The sequence below is a fragment of the Hylobates moloch genome, unplaced genomic scaffold (assembly GCF_009828535.3).
Source record: "Hylobates moloch isolate HMO894 unplaced genomic scaffold, HMol_V3 SCAFFOLD_3, whole genome shotgun sequence".
Classification (NCBI taxonomy): domain Eukaryota; kingdom Metazoa; phylum Chordata; class Mammalia; order Primates; family Hylobatidae; genus Hylobates; species Hylobates moloch.
The window spans coordinates 825495-837605 of record NW_026652278.1 but is presented as its reverse complement, the minus strand read 5'-3'; the positions used below and the strand labels follow the sequence as shown (position 1 = coordinate 837605).

Below are 12111 nucleotides of genomic sequence, written 5' to 3'. Positions count from 1 at the left end.
CCTGCCGCCGTGGGTTAATGTTAGCGCGGCCCCGTCCCCCTACCGCCGTGGGTTAATGTTAGCGCGGCCCCGTCCTCCTGCTGCCGTGGGTTAATGTTAGTGCAGCCCCGTCCTCCTGCCGCCGTGGGTTAATGTTAGTGCAGCCCCGTCCTCCTACCGCCGTGGGTTAATGTTAGCGCGGCCCCGTCCTCCTGCCGCCGTGGGTTAATGATGTTAGCGCAGCCCCATCCCCCTACCGCCGTGGGTTAATGATGTTAGCGCAGCCCCGTCCTCCTGCCGCCGTGGGTTAATGTTAGCGCGGCTCCGTCCTCCTGCCGTCGTGGGTTAATGTTAGCGCGGCCCCGTCCTCCTGCCGTCGTGGGTGAACGTTAGTCATTGTCAAGTTCCCATCTTACCTGGGGACCCAGTGTGTAGACAGACCTTGTGCAGACCCAGTGGGGCACTGCCCTCGCCACGTGCCCAGCGTGCTCTGGATGGGGAGGCGGGCCAGTGACAGCCTCTCTGCCCTCCCTGCCAGCTCCTCAGCCACGGGGACGCCCTTCCCTGAGGGTGGAGGTCAGGGCGGTGAGGGCCTGCAGAGGGCACGTGAGCTGGGCCGTGCTGCTCGGCTCACAAGCTTGTTATTCTAGAGTCTTGGTATAAAATAGCAATGTCAGCAACAGAATCACTAATTTAAATCATTAAATTTATTTTTTAATTTCTCTGTTGAGAAAGAGACTTTTATTTGGTCTGTTTCTATATAGGGCCTATGACATCAACTGAAAATAAAATAAAATGTTATACTTAATTATAGTGACGACATTAGGCTTCAGATTTAGGGGATTTTCTTCTAGGAAGTTCACTTTGCAAATATTACCCAATATTTTCAACTGGTATATTGATGCCAAAAATCTTAGAAAAAGAAGATAAAAAACAAAAGACGTTGTGGCATTTTCTCTGGTCTGTCTTAGGACTCTGTCAGAGGAGCTGGTTTTTGGACTCGCTCCTAATTGATTCATAATCCGTAGTGTGTTCACTAATCTTTAATGCACTTTTCTGTATTTTCTTATGTGCTCATACTTTATTTAAAAATTCCTCTGCCTGCCCTTGGTTTAAAAGAAACCCACGGGAAAGGTAGGGCACAGAGCAGGTCTCTCGTGCCAAGGCAGGGGGTTGCTGGAGACCCCGGACACTGTGTAGCCTCATTCGTCGTCCTCCTTCACACGTCGCACCCGGCTCCCCTGCTAGCAGTCGGTGGCTCTGAGAAGCATACAGGGGACCCTGGGACGAGGGCTGAGCTCTGTGTTCTGCGTCCCCCTCCCTTTGTCACATCCCTGTCCCCACGTCCAGCCATGCCAGTGGAAGGCTGGGGATGTCTGGAAGAGCCACCGAGAGGCACAACAGGTGCTTCTGCCACCGGGCAGGGCTGGTCCTGCAGAGCCACCCCTGGGCCCAGCAGAGGGTGCCCGGCATGGTGCTAGCCACAGCCTGAGAAAGAGACCCACCGCCTTCTTCCCAGAAAGTCTGTTGAGCTCTCGCTGGCGTGAGAGCAAGTGGGCGCCACTCCCGTTCCACGCGCGCCATGTCCGAGCCTGCCAGGCTGCTGGAGTCCGGGAGCAACCTTGGGAGAGGACATGAAAGAGTCTTTATAGCGTGTTGTTGTTCTGGGTGGCCGTTGACAATGCACACAGAGAGGAGGGAAGCCACTCCGATGCTGACGCCAACATCTCCCCATGACAGCGCCTTTCACTGGCTGCATTTCTGCACCCCGTAAGCTCGGGATGCAGGGCCTTGTGCCCGGCCCTGGGGCTCGCAGTGAGGTCTGTGCTCCGGGGCCTCACGGTGGGCGCTTTTGTCAAGTGATAGGGTCCCCCTTTGGGGGAGTCTAAGGTTCACCAGGAAGACCTTTGAGAAGATGGGAGTTCACCAGAAGGGCTTTCTCTTGGGAAATCAAAGTAAGAGAGGCCGGCGAAGTGTCTGAGGGCCCGCCCCGCAGCCCTCCCAGCAAACCCCGCCCCACATCCCTCCCAGCAAGCCGGGCTCTCGGCTCCTCAGATTCCATCCGGGATGGTCATTCTCTGTGTCCGGTGCCCAGCCTGGTCCTAAAAAGCTAGGAAATTGGCACCATGGCACACTTTACAGAACACCTTTCCTGGCTCCACTGGGGGCTGAGCATGGGCGCGTGCCCCCTGAGGAAGGATCCTTGGTGCCTGCCGCCCTGGCCTCCCGGCCTTACCACACATTTCCCACGCCAAGTCTGGCCGGGGTCCCTCTGCCAGGCTCAGGCCCAGCCCCCGGAGAAGCCCGCGTGAAGCCTGTGGTGGGGGCGTGCCAACAGAAGGCAGCGGGGAGGTGGTTTACTCATCATTACCCTGCACCTGCTACACCCCCAGCCCATCGAGCCTGGAGGGCACAGTTGTTGCCCTGTGGGCCTGCGTGCTAACAGGTCCTAGTAGCCACCAGTGTACTTGGGGATGGTGGCTGTAGCGCCAGCCCCCTGACCTCAGCCACTCCCGGAGGGAGACACAGCACTCTCTGGCCTCTGCTGTGCCCTCCTCGCCCTGGGGGCCGGGTGAGCTGCCCTCTCACTTCCAAGAAGCCGCACATGCGTGTGCCATAGGAAACGAGTCTGGAGCCTCCGGGAGTTAATTTGAGATGACGTGTGCTATTTCCATCAAAGATCGTCAGGCTTGGGTGTGGTGCTTGCGAGGCCCTCGCCATGCCCCCTCCCAGGACCCAGGGGCCTCAGCAGAGGCGTCTTCTGGGTCTGAGAACCTTGTCTCCGCCCTGTGTGTCCGTTGGCCTGTGTATATTTGATGAGCACTGACGTTCGGGGGTGCCACCTGTGTCCACCCCAATGGGGATGCCAGAGGACTCCAGAGGTGCGGCCTCCTCGGCACTTTCCGTGGCGTCCCCAGGACAAAGCAGGTTTTAAAGGCAGGGCTTGCACGTCGGGGCCGCCTGTGAAGCGATTGGCTGGTTGTCCTCCTTTCCCACTCCACGGCGATGCCTAAGACCTGCACCAGCGTCCATAATGTGAGTTACCAAGGAATAGCTAACCCCACGGGACCAGTAATGCTTCTCCAGTGGATATCCAGAGGACTGGGGCGTTTGTCAGAACTTAGCGTTTGAATTACCTCTGCCCGTTTGCAGTGACCTAATAGTAAACCTGGAACTTCTGTGTGCTGGTTTGTCAGTGGGCTCCGCAGTTTTCTGAACTGTAACGAAATTACCTCCTCGATTCTGAGCAGTGGTCCAGACCCTCAGGCACATTCAGGGCAGGAGCGGTGGGAGCCTCTTAGTGAATTCTTCTTTCACGGTGAAAGCATTACGTTGATGTAGTGGCACCGCCTCCTGGAGCACAGATTTATATTCATGTTCACCATTACTAGGAGAATTATTTGTAGCATAGAAAATGTTTATCCCCTGGAGTCAATTCTGTTTTCTAGAGTCATTCAAAAACTTTAAACTGAAACTGTAATGATTTCCTATTAACTTGTTTTAAGGAAAACCTATGTAAAGTACTTGGGCCTTTTGTTGTGAACCATATTTTAGAAATCCTTTTCTACTTCCTCCTTTCATCCCTGCTGCTAGAGAGTGGCCACGTGGAACTTCCGTGTATAACCCTTCTTTATTTCTAGACATGTTTCTGGTTAAAATTTAACCAAAAACTACAGGATAATAAAGAAGGATGGGACTTGGCGAGTTTCTTCCTGCCATGCCTTTGGTCAGTTTTCCAGTGAGAGCCACTCACAGGGCCCACATCGTTCGCCCCCAGCCTGGGTCAGGCTTCTCTGACATCACAGTGATTTCCTGGAGGGGGGGGAGGGGGGAAACAGGGAGGGGGAGGGGGAGGAGTGAAACCCCAAGAGTTCACCTACAAAGAAAGGGGAAGGCCAGGGACAGTGGCTCACACCTGCCTTCCCAGCACTGTGGGAGGCTGAGGCAGGAGGATCATTGAGCCCAGGAATTCAAGACCGGCCTGGGCAACATAGGGAGTCCCCGTCTCTACAGAAAATAAAAAAGTAAAATCAGCCAGGCATTGTGGGGCACGCCTGTAGTCCCAGATACTCAGGAGGCTGAAGCAGGAGGATTGCCTGATCCCGGAGTTAGAGGCTGCAGTGAGCCGGCCATGATCGCATCACTGCACTCCATCTGGGCCAACAGAGGAGGACCCTGTCTCAAACACATAAAAATAGAGATACATAAAGAAAGGGACACAGCCTGTCTTGGGTTGACAGCGTGAGATGGGCTGGCCGGATCTCCACAGCCCAACAGCGGGCAGCTCTGTGTCTGTGGGTCACAAGGGGCCGGTCTCAGTCTGGTTCCTGCTGGACAGACGCTGCAGGTTCACACCACAGGAACTTCTCGGCATCTGTGCCAGGAAAGTTAGAGCTTCCTCATCCACGGAACCCCAGCCTGCATTGCACCCAGAAGTGGATACCCCCAAATGAAGCTGGAGGCTGCTGTCCACTGTGCAGAACCCCCCGTCACACCCAGAAGCGGATACCCCGGAATGAAGCTGGACATTGGTATCTGCATCCGCTTGCTTTACTCAGTAGCCGACGTAAGCTGAGGTGGACGTCGGTATCCGCGTCTGCTTGCTTTATTCAGTACTGATGTGAACCGCAGCTGGCTGCAGCACCCACGAATGGCTTCCTTCCGAGATGTGGCCGTCCTCTGCAGAGAGGATGCATACTTACAGAGAAGGCACTCGCTCCTGCAGGAGAGCAAAGGCCAGGTCAAAGCTGTGTGGGACAGGAGGTGTCCTTACGAGTCTCCTGGAGAGGGCCCTGCTCCCAGATGCCGATCAGGGCCTGCAGCCCTGAGGGGCGGGTGCTCTGTGAACTCACCAGTTAGAGCTCATGAGCCAGACTGCATCAGATAGGGCCGAGGAGGGCTGGCGAAGTGCTCCTCACAGGTGCCTGTTCTGTTCCTGATGGATGAATCCAGGTGAGTCCTGTGTGAACACAGAGCTCAGAGTCCCACCCTGAGAACACACTCTGTGTTCCCCTTGATGCAGCCCCGACCTGGGCCAGCATGCGCAGCCCTGCCCTGCAGGAGGAAGCCTTTGCATAGTGGCACCAACGCCGCCCTGCCCTGCAGGAGGAGGCCTTCGTACAGTGGCACCAACTCTCAGAGGCGACACCACGCCTTGTCCTGAGCAGAGAGGGTGGCGCTCCCAGCTTTGTCCTGAGCAGAGAGGGTGCCCACCGCCTCTGGAAGTCAGCCCCAGGCCTGAGCGAGAAGGCCGCCCCCAGCTTCACTCACTGGCCGTTAGTCTCAGATGCTGCCTGCCATCCCCAGCTGGAAGGCGGTTGCATCTAGTCCGGTGCCCAGTCAGGCTGTGTCCAGCCAGAGCTTCCCATGCAGGTTCTGCTGTTTTAGCCATCGCTGTTCTTCAGGGAGGTCTTGGAGACCGGCACAGCTTTCTATCAATTACAGCCCCGCAAAGCAAAAAGTGCCTCCCGATGAGTTCGGACCGTGAGGGGCACCCAGCTCCGATGCTTCCTTCCTGGGGTCTGGCATCCCTGGTGAACCTGGGCCTTGGTAGCCAAGAAACCCATCATTGAAATTCATGATGCCGGTTTGGTTCTCTTTGCCAAGATTTATCATTGACAGGCATCCTGTGTCCTTTGGCCCTTTATTTAACCGCTGAAGGCATTGTTTTTAAGGCCATTTCTTTTACAAGAGTTTCTTTTCACATGTTTCTACGAACATCTGTTTGTGGCTGAAATTCGACGCAGCCGGCCTGCGCCTGTCCCGCGCCCCCTTTGTCCCCAGCCTTTGTTTCTGATTTCATGCTATCAGAGGTCTGCGTGTTTTTCTGCATGAAGTTGTCAGCAGGATAAAAGCTCAGGAGCAGGGTCACGTTGAGAGGGGTGGGCATGAAAAATTGGTAAAATGTGTCTTCAAGCCCACCCACCAGCACTCCACTCAGCCCCAGCAGGGACCAGGCCCGGGAGTGAGGGCGAGCCCCTCTCGCGGACCCTGGAGGGCCGGACCCTAACCCTGGGGCTGTGGGCTCTGCCCCTCCCTTCATTCATTCATTTGTCCCGTGGGTATCAATTGGACGTCTGCAAAGTGCCAGAGGCAGTTTGCTTTCGAATCAGCACTTTCTTCAAGACTGGACTCACTCCTCGTCATGTGTGGGGAGGAAACTTCTGAATCGCTAAAGTCAGTGGCTGAGTTCACACCACCCCCACCAGCCCACAGCGGTCACACCCTCCAGCCTCACTGGAGCCCAGACATTACCCTCCCAGGAAACCTGTGATGAGCACTGGGGTGCACACGTGTGCTGAGGACACCCTCCAAGGCCGGCCCCAGGGCTCGGACAGGTGGGCTGGGGCCACATCTGAGTCTCCTGGTTTTAGTGCATTCACTCTGGCGCAGACAGACCATGGCTGAGCGTGTGGTCCCAAATTCCATCCTTGGAACAGAGGAAGTTTTTGTTATGAGAAAGAACTCTAGCCACAGTGGATTTCCACCTGCAGGTCTGTGTCTTGCGACACTTAAGGGTGAGGCTGGACAGGCCCCCACAGAGGTGGAGGAGAGGCCGGCTCTGGCCAAGCTGCCAGACACCACCAGGGGAGCAGGTGCACCCGCAGAGCTTCTGTGCCTGCTGAGGGGCTGCAGAGCTTCTGTGCCTGCTGAGGGGCTGGGGGTCGTGGCCTCAGGAGAGGGTTCATTTTGTTGCTTTCTGCTTTAAGGTGGTTTTTCTTTTGGTTGGATGAGAAAAGTTAGTTGAGCCCTCGGCCTCCCAAGGATTTACTCAGCAGCCGAGTATGTAGGAACTGGCCTGGTCCTGGGGCCAGCATGTGAGCCATCCCCCACCACCCACAGGCCTCCCAGGAGGCCCTGCTCCCGCAGCAGAGCGGCCGCTGTCACCGAGGCAGTGGCCAGATCAGGAATTCCAGGACCCCCAGGAGAGTGGGACACTGTGGCTCCGCTGGCCCCTGTGTCTATGGAATCAGTGTCAGCAGACATATGGTGGGATATGCCCGTAGGTGTCGGGCAGATGGGGGAGTTTCAATACCGTCTCCTGAAAAAAGCCTTATTTCCTTGATAATGGTTTAATTCCTTAAGAATGCACTAGAATCTGCCCCTTAGTAGCTGCCTGTGGTGTTTCTAGATTCGGGGGCAACGTTGGCTTTGTGGTTCATTTTTGTTTTATTTAACTGTGAACACCCTTTTGCTGCCTGCACTGAGGCGAGAGAGAAGACACGGCTCTCAAGGAGATGAAGAAGTTGTTGGGATTCCCAGGCTTCATGAGGCCGGGCTCTCCCTGAGCCTGAGGCGACCTGGAGGGCCGGCTGGTTTCCATCCACTGAGGATTCAACCTCAGCCTCACTTTGTGCAGCTGCCATGGTAGACATGCCGCCACAGACCACGGCACCGTTGTCCCTCCCGAAAGTGCCATCCTGGGCCCGGCGGTGCAGCCCATGGCAGCTTGCGAGGCCCGGGCTGCCCGCCTCTCCCGTGGCACAGGCTTGCAGACAAGGTGTGCCCGAGCCAGCGGCTGGCTCAGGAGGCCACAGAGGTGCATTTGCCTCTGCCCCAGGGGAGCTTGGGCGGTTCTGGGAGGGCCTGGGGCACAGGACGACGCGGTGCAAGGGCGCCATGGCCTGTCGGCCTTTGATCTTGGGGCAGGTGGTTCTGTCCACTCGCCACAGAGGACCCTGGGTCCCCCATCCCCTCGCGAGCTCCTGGAGGCCACGGTGCTCCTGGGGACGCCTCCCCTTTGGGAAGGTGAGGGCTGGGGCTGTCCCTGTTGCCAGGCTCTGGCCCTAGGAAGGAGGCTTGTGGTCCCAGTGACTGACAGATTCCCTTGTCTGCCTGGGAGTGTGTTGACCACCAGGGAGTAACCAGGGAACCGGACTCTCTGTGTGGCAGGAGGGGCATCTCCCAGCCTTCGCTCCTGACTGCTTTTCCAGTGCCTGAGCCGCACCCTTGGGATCCCAGCTTTCTCTTCCCGAGTCTGGGCAGCATCTGTGCTGGGCCCTGCTGGGACCTTCCTCCTCATGTGAGGCATGTCACGGCTGGCACTGGCCCCGGCCCGGGCCTCGGGTGTGGTGAGCCCACGGTGTGTCAGACCCTGGGTGTGGTGGGCTTCGGGCGTGGTGGGCCCAGGCGTGGTGGGCTTTGGGTGTAGTGGCCTCAGCTGTGGTGGCCCCCTAGGAGGAGTGTGTCCTGGAGAACAGGCAGGTGCATGAGAGCTCCCAGCTCAGCCACAAGAGCAACAGGTGCTGCCCACCCAGCCTCGCCTGGGGCTTGCTCCTGCCTACCCTGAGACCCCTCGGCAGGACCTAGAAGCCAAGCCTGGGGTAGGGCCTCAGCATTGCCTGCACGCCGCCCATGTGCCCGGATGGCTTCTCCTGAGCCCTGAGTGGGCCCCCGAGGCTGTGTGTCCACTTGGCCCAAGCAGGGCGCTCTGGACACCTGGTGATTCCAGGTAGAGAGTGGAGCCCAGGTGCCTGCTGGATGTGCGTGTGGTGCCTGGAGGCTACAGCCAGCAAGGATTCATTTCAGAGAGTACAGAACAACTTTTTGTTTTTATAAACCAGCTCTTGAAGGTTGCATTTAAAAACTTGGGCTGACAGGGTCTGAGAGGATGCGTTTGCCTTTAGTAGAGTTTTGGATTTTGTGGCAGAGTGTCCGTGGCAGTTGAGGGGGTGATGGGACAGATTCAGCTCCCTACATGAGACCAACTGCACAGGTGCACATCGAGGCGAGTCTGCCTGCCATGCAGCTCCGTGCACATCAGAATGACCGCGTGATTTCCTTGCACAGAAAACAGCCCTTCTCCTGGGCTGACACCTGTGCCCTGGGCCTGTGGACGCCCCGTCCAGGCAGCATGCCTCCTCGGTTATCCAAACAGTAAGAAGAAATGCAGGAACTTCGTGATCCACATGCAGGCGGATGACGCTGGCACACAGCGTTCCCGTTAAATTCTAAGTGTGGATAAGACGGCACGCCGGACCACTCTCTCCAGAGCCTCTTCGTGCGGCTACTAATAACGAAATACATCTTAGATGGCTTTTTAAACATGGCATTTAGGGTATTTGTTTCTCCTTTCAAAAGAGAAGAATTCCTTCCAAAAGTAGGCGAGCCGGAAAGGCCCAGCCTGGCCGCTTTCCGCATGAGTGGCCACGACTTTGCTGGATTGAAAGGCGAAGGGAACAGGCCAGCTTTGGCCCGTTCAGCCCGGCCTGATCACTGCTTTACAGCCTGTGAATGAGGTGGCTCCGGGGAGGGGTGGGGGGTGGCCGGCCCCTTCCTGGGCCCTGGGGTCCATCAGATGTTTGTCCTTTGGGAGCCCGCCTGAAGTGCTGAGATAAAGCAGTTTTTAAACAGTTTCCCGCAGATGCCTTTTGGGAGACAGAGCCATGAATTTCCTGAGCCGCGTCCTGGGGTGGCTACAATGGCCGTCTGCCTGCCAAGCCTTCTCCCATTCAGGGAAAGCAGCTTAAGCCACTTAAGCCCATTAGCATCTGGATGGGGCCGGACCTCCTTGGGACACAGGGGTGGGCAGGGTGGCCCCGCTGTGTGGCTGTTTGGGTGCTTGTTCTAATCCTCACGCTGTTTGAAGGCTCCAGACTGATTTGTGACACATGAGTCCAAAAGCCACTTGGGGGGCTTGACCCCATGAGCCCGTCTGTGCTCGGAATGTCAATGGCCTGCCCTGGAGTGTGCTTTGGGGATAGCGGGTGGCCGCCTCCTGGCCCAGGCTGAGACGCTGCACACCAGCTACCAGGAGGTGGACGCTGCATCTTGGCAGAAGGCGGGTCGGGCTGCCGAGGGGCTCCAGAGTTCCTCTGAGTTCCTGCTGAGCACATGCCCGGAACCTGCACAGGAAGGCCGGGCACCGGCCCAGGGGTGTCCTCCTGAGCCCTGTCTCCGAGCCCCGGCCAGCGCCCGGGGCACTGCGGTGCTCCTCAGCAGCACCAGCTCCCAAGGGCCCTTCCAGGGAGAAATTTTTAAAGCCAAAGTTACTTTTGGTGCAGTCGTCATTTTATAAAACAAAAATCATGTATTATTTTCTTAAAAAAACAGATGTATAGGCCAGGTGCAGCTGCTCACACATGTAATCCTAGCACTTTGGGAGGCTGAAATGGGACAATCGCTTGAACCCAGGGGTTCCCTGGGCAACGTAGTGGACCCTGTCTCTACAAAAATTTAGAAAATTAGCTGGGCATGGTAGTGCATACCTACAGTCCCAGCTACTCGAGGGGCTGAGGTGGGAGAATCACTTGAGCCCAGGAGGTCAAGGTTAAAACGAGCCTTGATCACGGCACTGCGCTCTGGCCTGGATGACAGATCAAGACCCTGTCTGCAAAAAAATTTTTTTATTAAAAACAAGCTTGATTGAGGTATAATTTACACACAAACTATAATCCAATTCTAGACTATCCCTCCATATAATCCAGTTCTAGACTATCCCTCCAGCCCCCGCCCCACTCAGTTCCCTCCCGGCCCCCGCAGTCTCCTTGCTGCCTCTGCCTCTCTGACTTCGCCATGTCTGGGTATTTTGCGTAAATGGAATCTACAGTCTGTGGCCTTTTGTGTAAGGCAGCAGCTGCGCCCTCCTCCACCCACACCAGCGATGCAGAAGCGCCGGTGCCCCTGCCTGCCGTGAGCACGGGCCCTCGCTGTCCACACGGAGCTTTGATTTCTCCCAGACGTGGGTCTCACACTTCCCTTGTTCGGTGAGGTCCTAGGCATTCTTGTTTTCATGACTTCTGCCAAGCTCGGAGAGCTCAGTGCCCACAAGGCCCCTGTGTCGGGGCCAGGGGCACCCCGTGGCCAGTCCACCCAGGGAGGGGTCTCCACCTCTCTTACCTTTAGGGACTGACCCTCAGTGACCATTCCCTGCATTGTACTGAGGTTAAGACGAGAAGAATTTTCAAAACAGGCCTCAATGTAATCCTTCGCAGTGATCTGTGCCGGCTGTCGGCCAGCCAGGACGGTGCCTCCTGGAGCAGCTCAGCCATGCAGTATGGGAGAGAGGTCAGCACTCACTCAGCCTCCCTCTCCTCTGCTGCCCAGACGACTGCCCCTTCCCGTAGCTGGTCAGGCCAGTGAGCATCCACGGGCACCAGAGGCCGCAACCCTCACCCTGCAGCACTCCTGCCCCAGCCCCTGTCCTTGGTCCTCCTGGTCGGTGTGATCTCCGGGACCCTGGTGGGAGCCCGAGGCGCTCTTTGGTCCTGTCCACCTGCCTCTGGGCCCCTGCCCACGCCAGTCTGCGCCCCGGGGACTGGTTTGAGCCCATTAACACCACAAAGCAGGCATGTGACCTCAGCCGTCCCTCCCACGTCGGCTTCACCAGATGAGCCTGTTGAGACTGTTCCCGGTCAAGCCGCCTGCAGCCCTTGCCCGTTGTCACAGTCGAACAGCTCTCGAGGGGGTTCAGGGATGGGCGAGAGCGAGCGGGAGGAGGCCGGCCATGTGCCCCCGCAGGCACCCTCTGTGCTGTTCTCAGCATTGCTGCCTTCGGAGCCTGCTGGTCTTCCTCTGGCTTTTGCCCCGAAGCAGCTCTGTGGGCAGCAGCAGTTCCGGGGTGGCCTGACGGTTGCAGCCACGCTTTGTTGGGGAGCAGCCGGCCTCAGGCCCTTCGCACGTGTGAGGGTCGGCTATTGTGGGAGTGGCCCCTGACCCCAGGTGTGGAAATCTGGGTGTGACACAGCTGCTGTCTGGAACCAGCCATCCCATCCCACTGACTCGGGGTGTCGGGTGACGCTGCCATGGGCAGGTGGGCCCCCTTGGGACTTATCTCCATTGCTGTCTTTCTGCAGACGCTCTGCACAAAAGCCACCATGCAGACGGTCCGGGCCGCCGACACCAATGAAGTGGTGAAGCTCATATTTCGTGAGTCGGACAACGACCGGAAGGTGAGCGGGGCCTGTGACTGGGCGGGTGACACATCGGGCCTGCGCAGGACTCTGCAGCTTCCTTCAGAGCCACCCTACCTGCCTGGGGCGGTGGGGGCCGGGGGACACGCACGAGGCTGGGGGAGCTCAGGTGCTCATGGGCCACTCTGACTTCACAGGTTATGCTCCAGTTAGAAAAGAAACTCTTCGACTACTTCAACCAGGAGGTTTTCCGAGACAACAACGGCACCGCGGTGAGTTT

The 12111-nt window shown here is 57.4% G+C and overlaps 1 protein-coding gene across 1 annotated transcript in view; it reads left to right on the top strand.

Annotated features, from left to right (window-relative positions):
* The window catches only part of INPP5A (inositol polyphosphate-5-phosphatase A), a 232645-nt gene that overhangs the window by 191415 nt on the left and 29119 nt on the right, over positions 1–12111 (top strand). Inside the window, exons 16-17 of the mRNA XM_058436448.1 lie at positions 11775–11870; positions 12029–12103. Of these exons, the coding sequence (XP_058292431.1) occupies positions 11775–11870; positions 12029–12103 (171 nt within the window). The remainder of the gene's footprint in view (positions 1–11774; positions 11871–12028; positions 12104–12111) is intronic.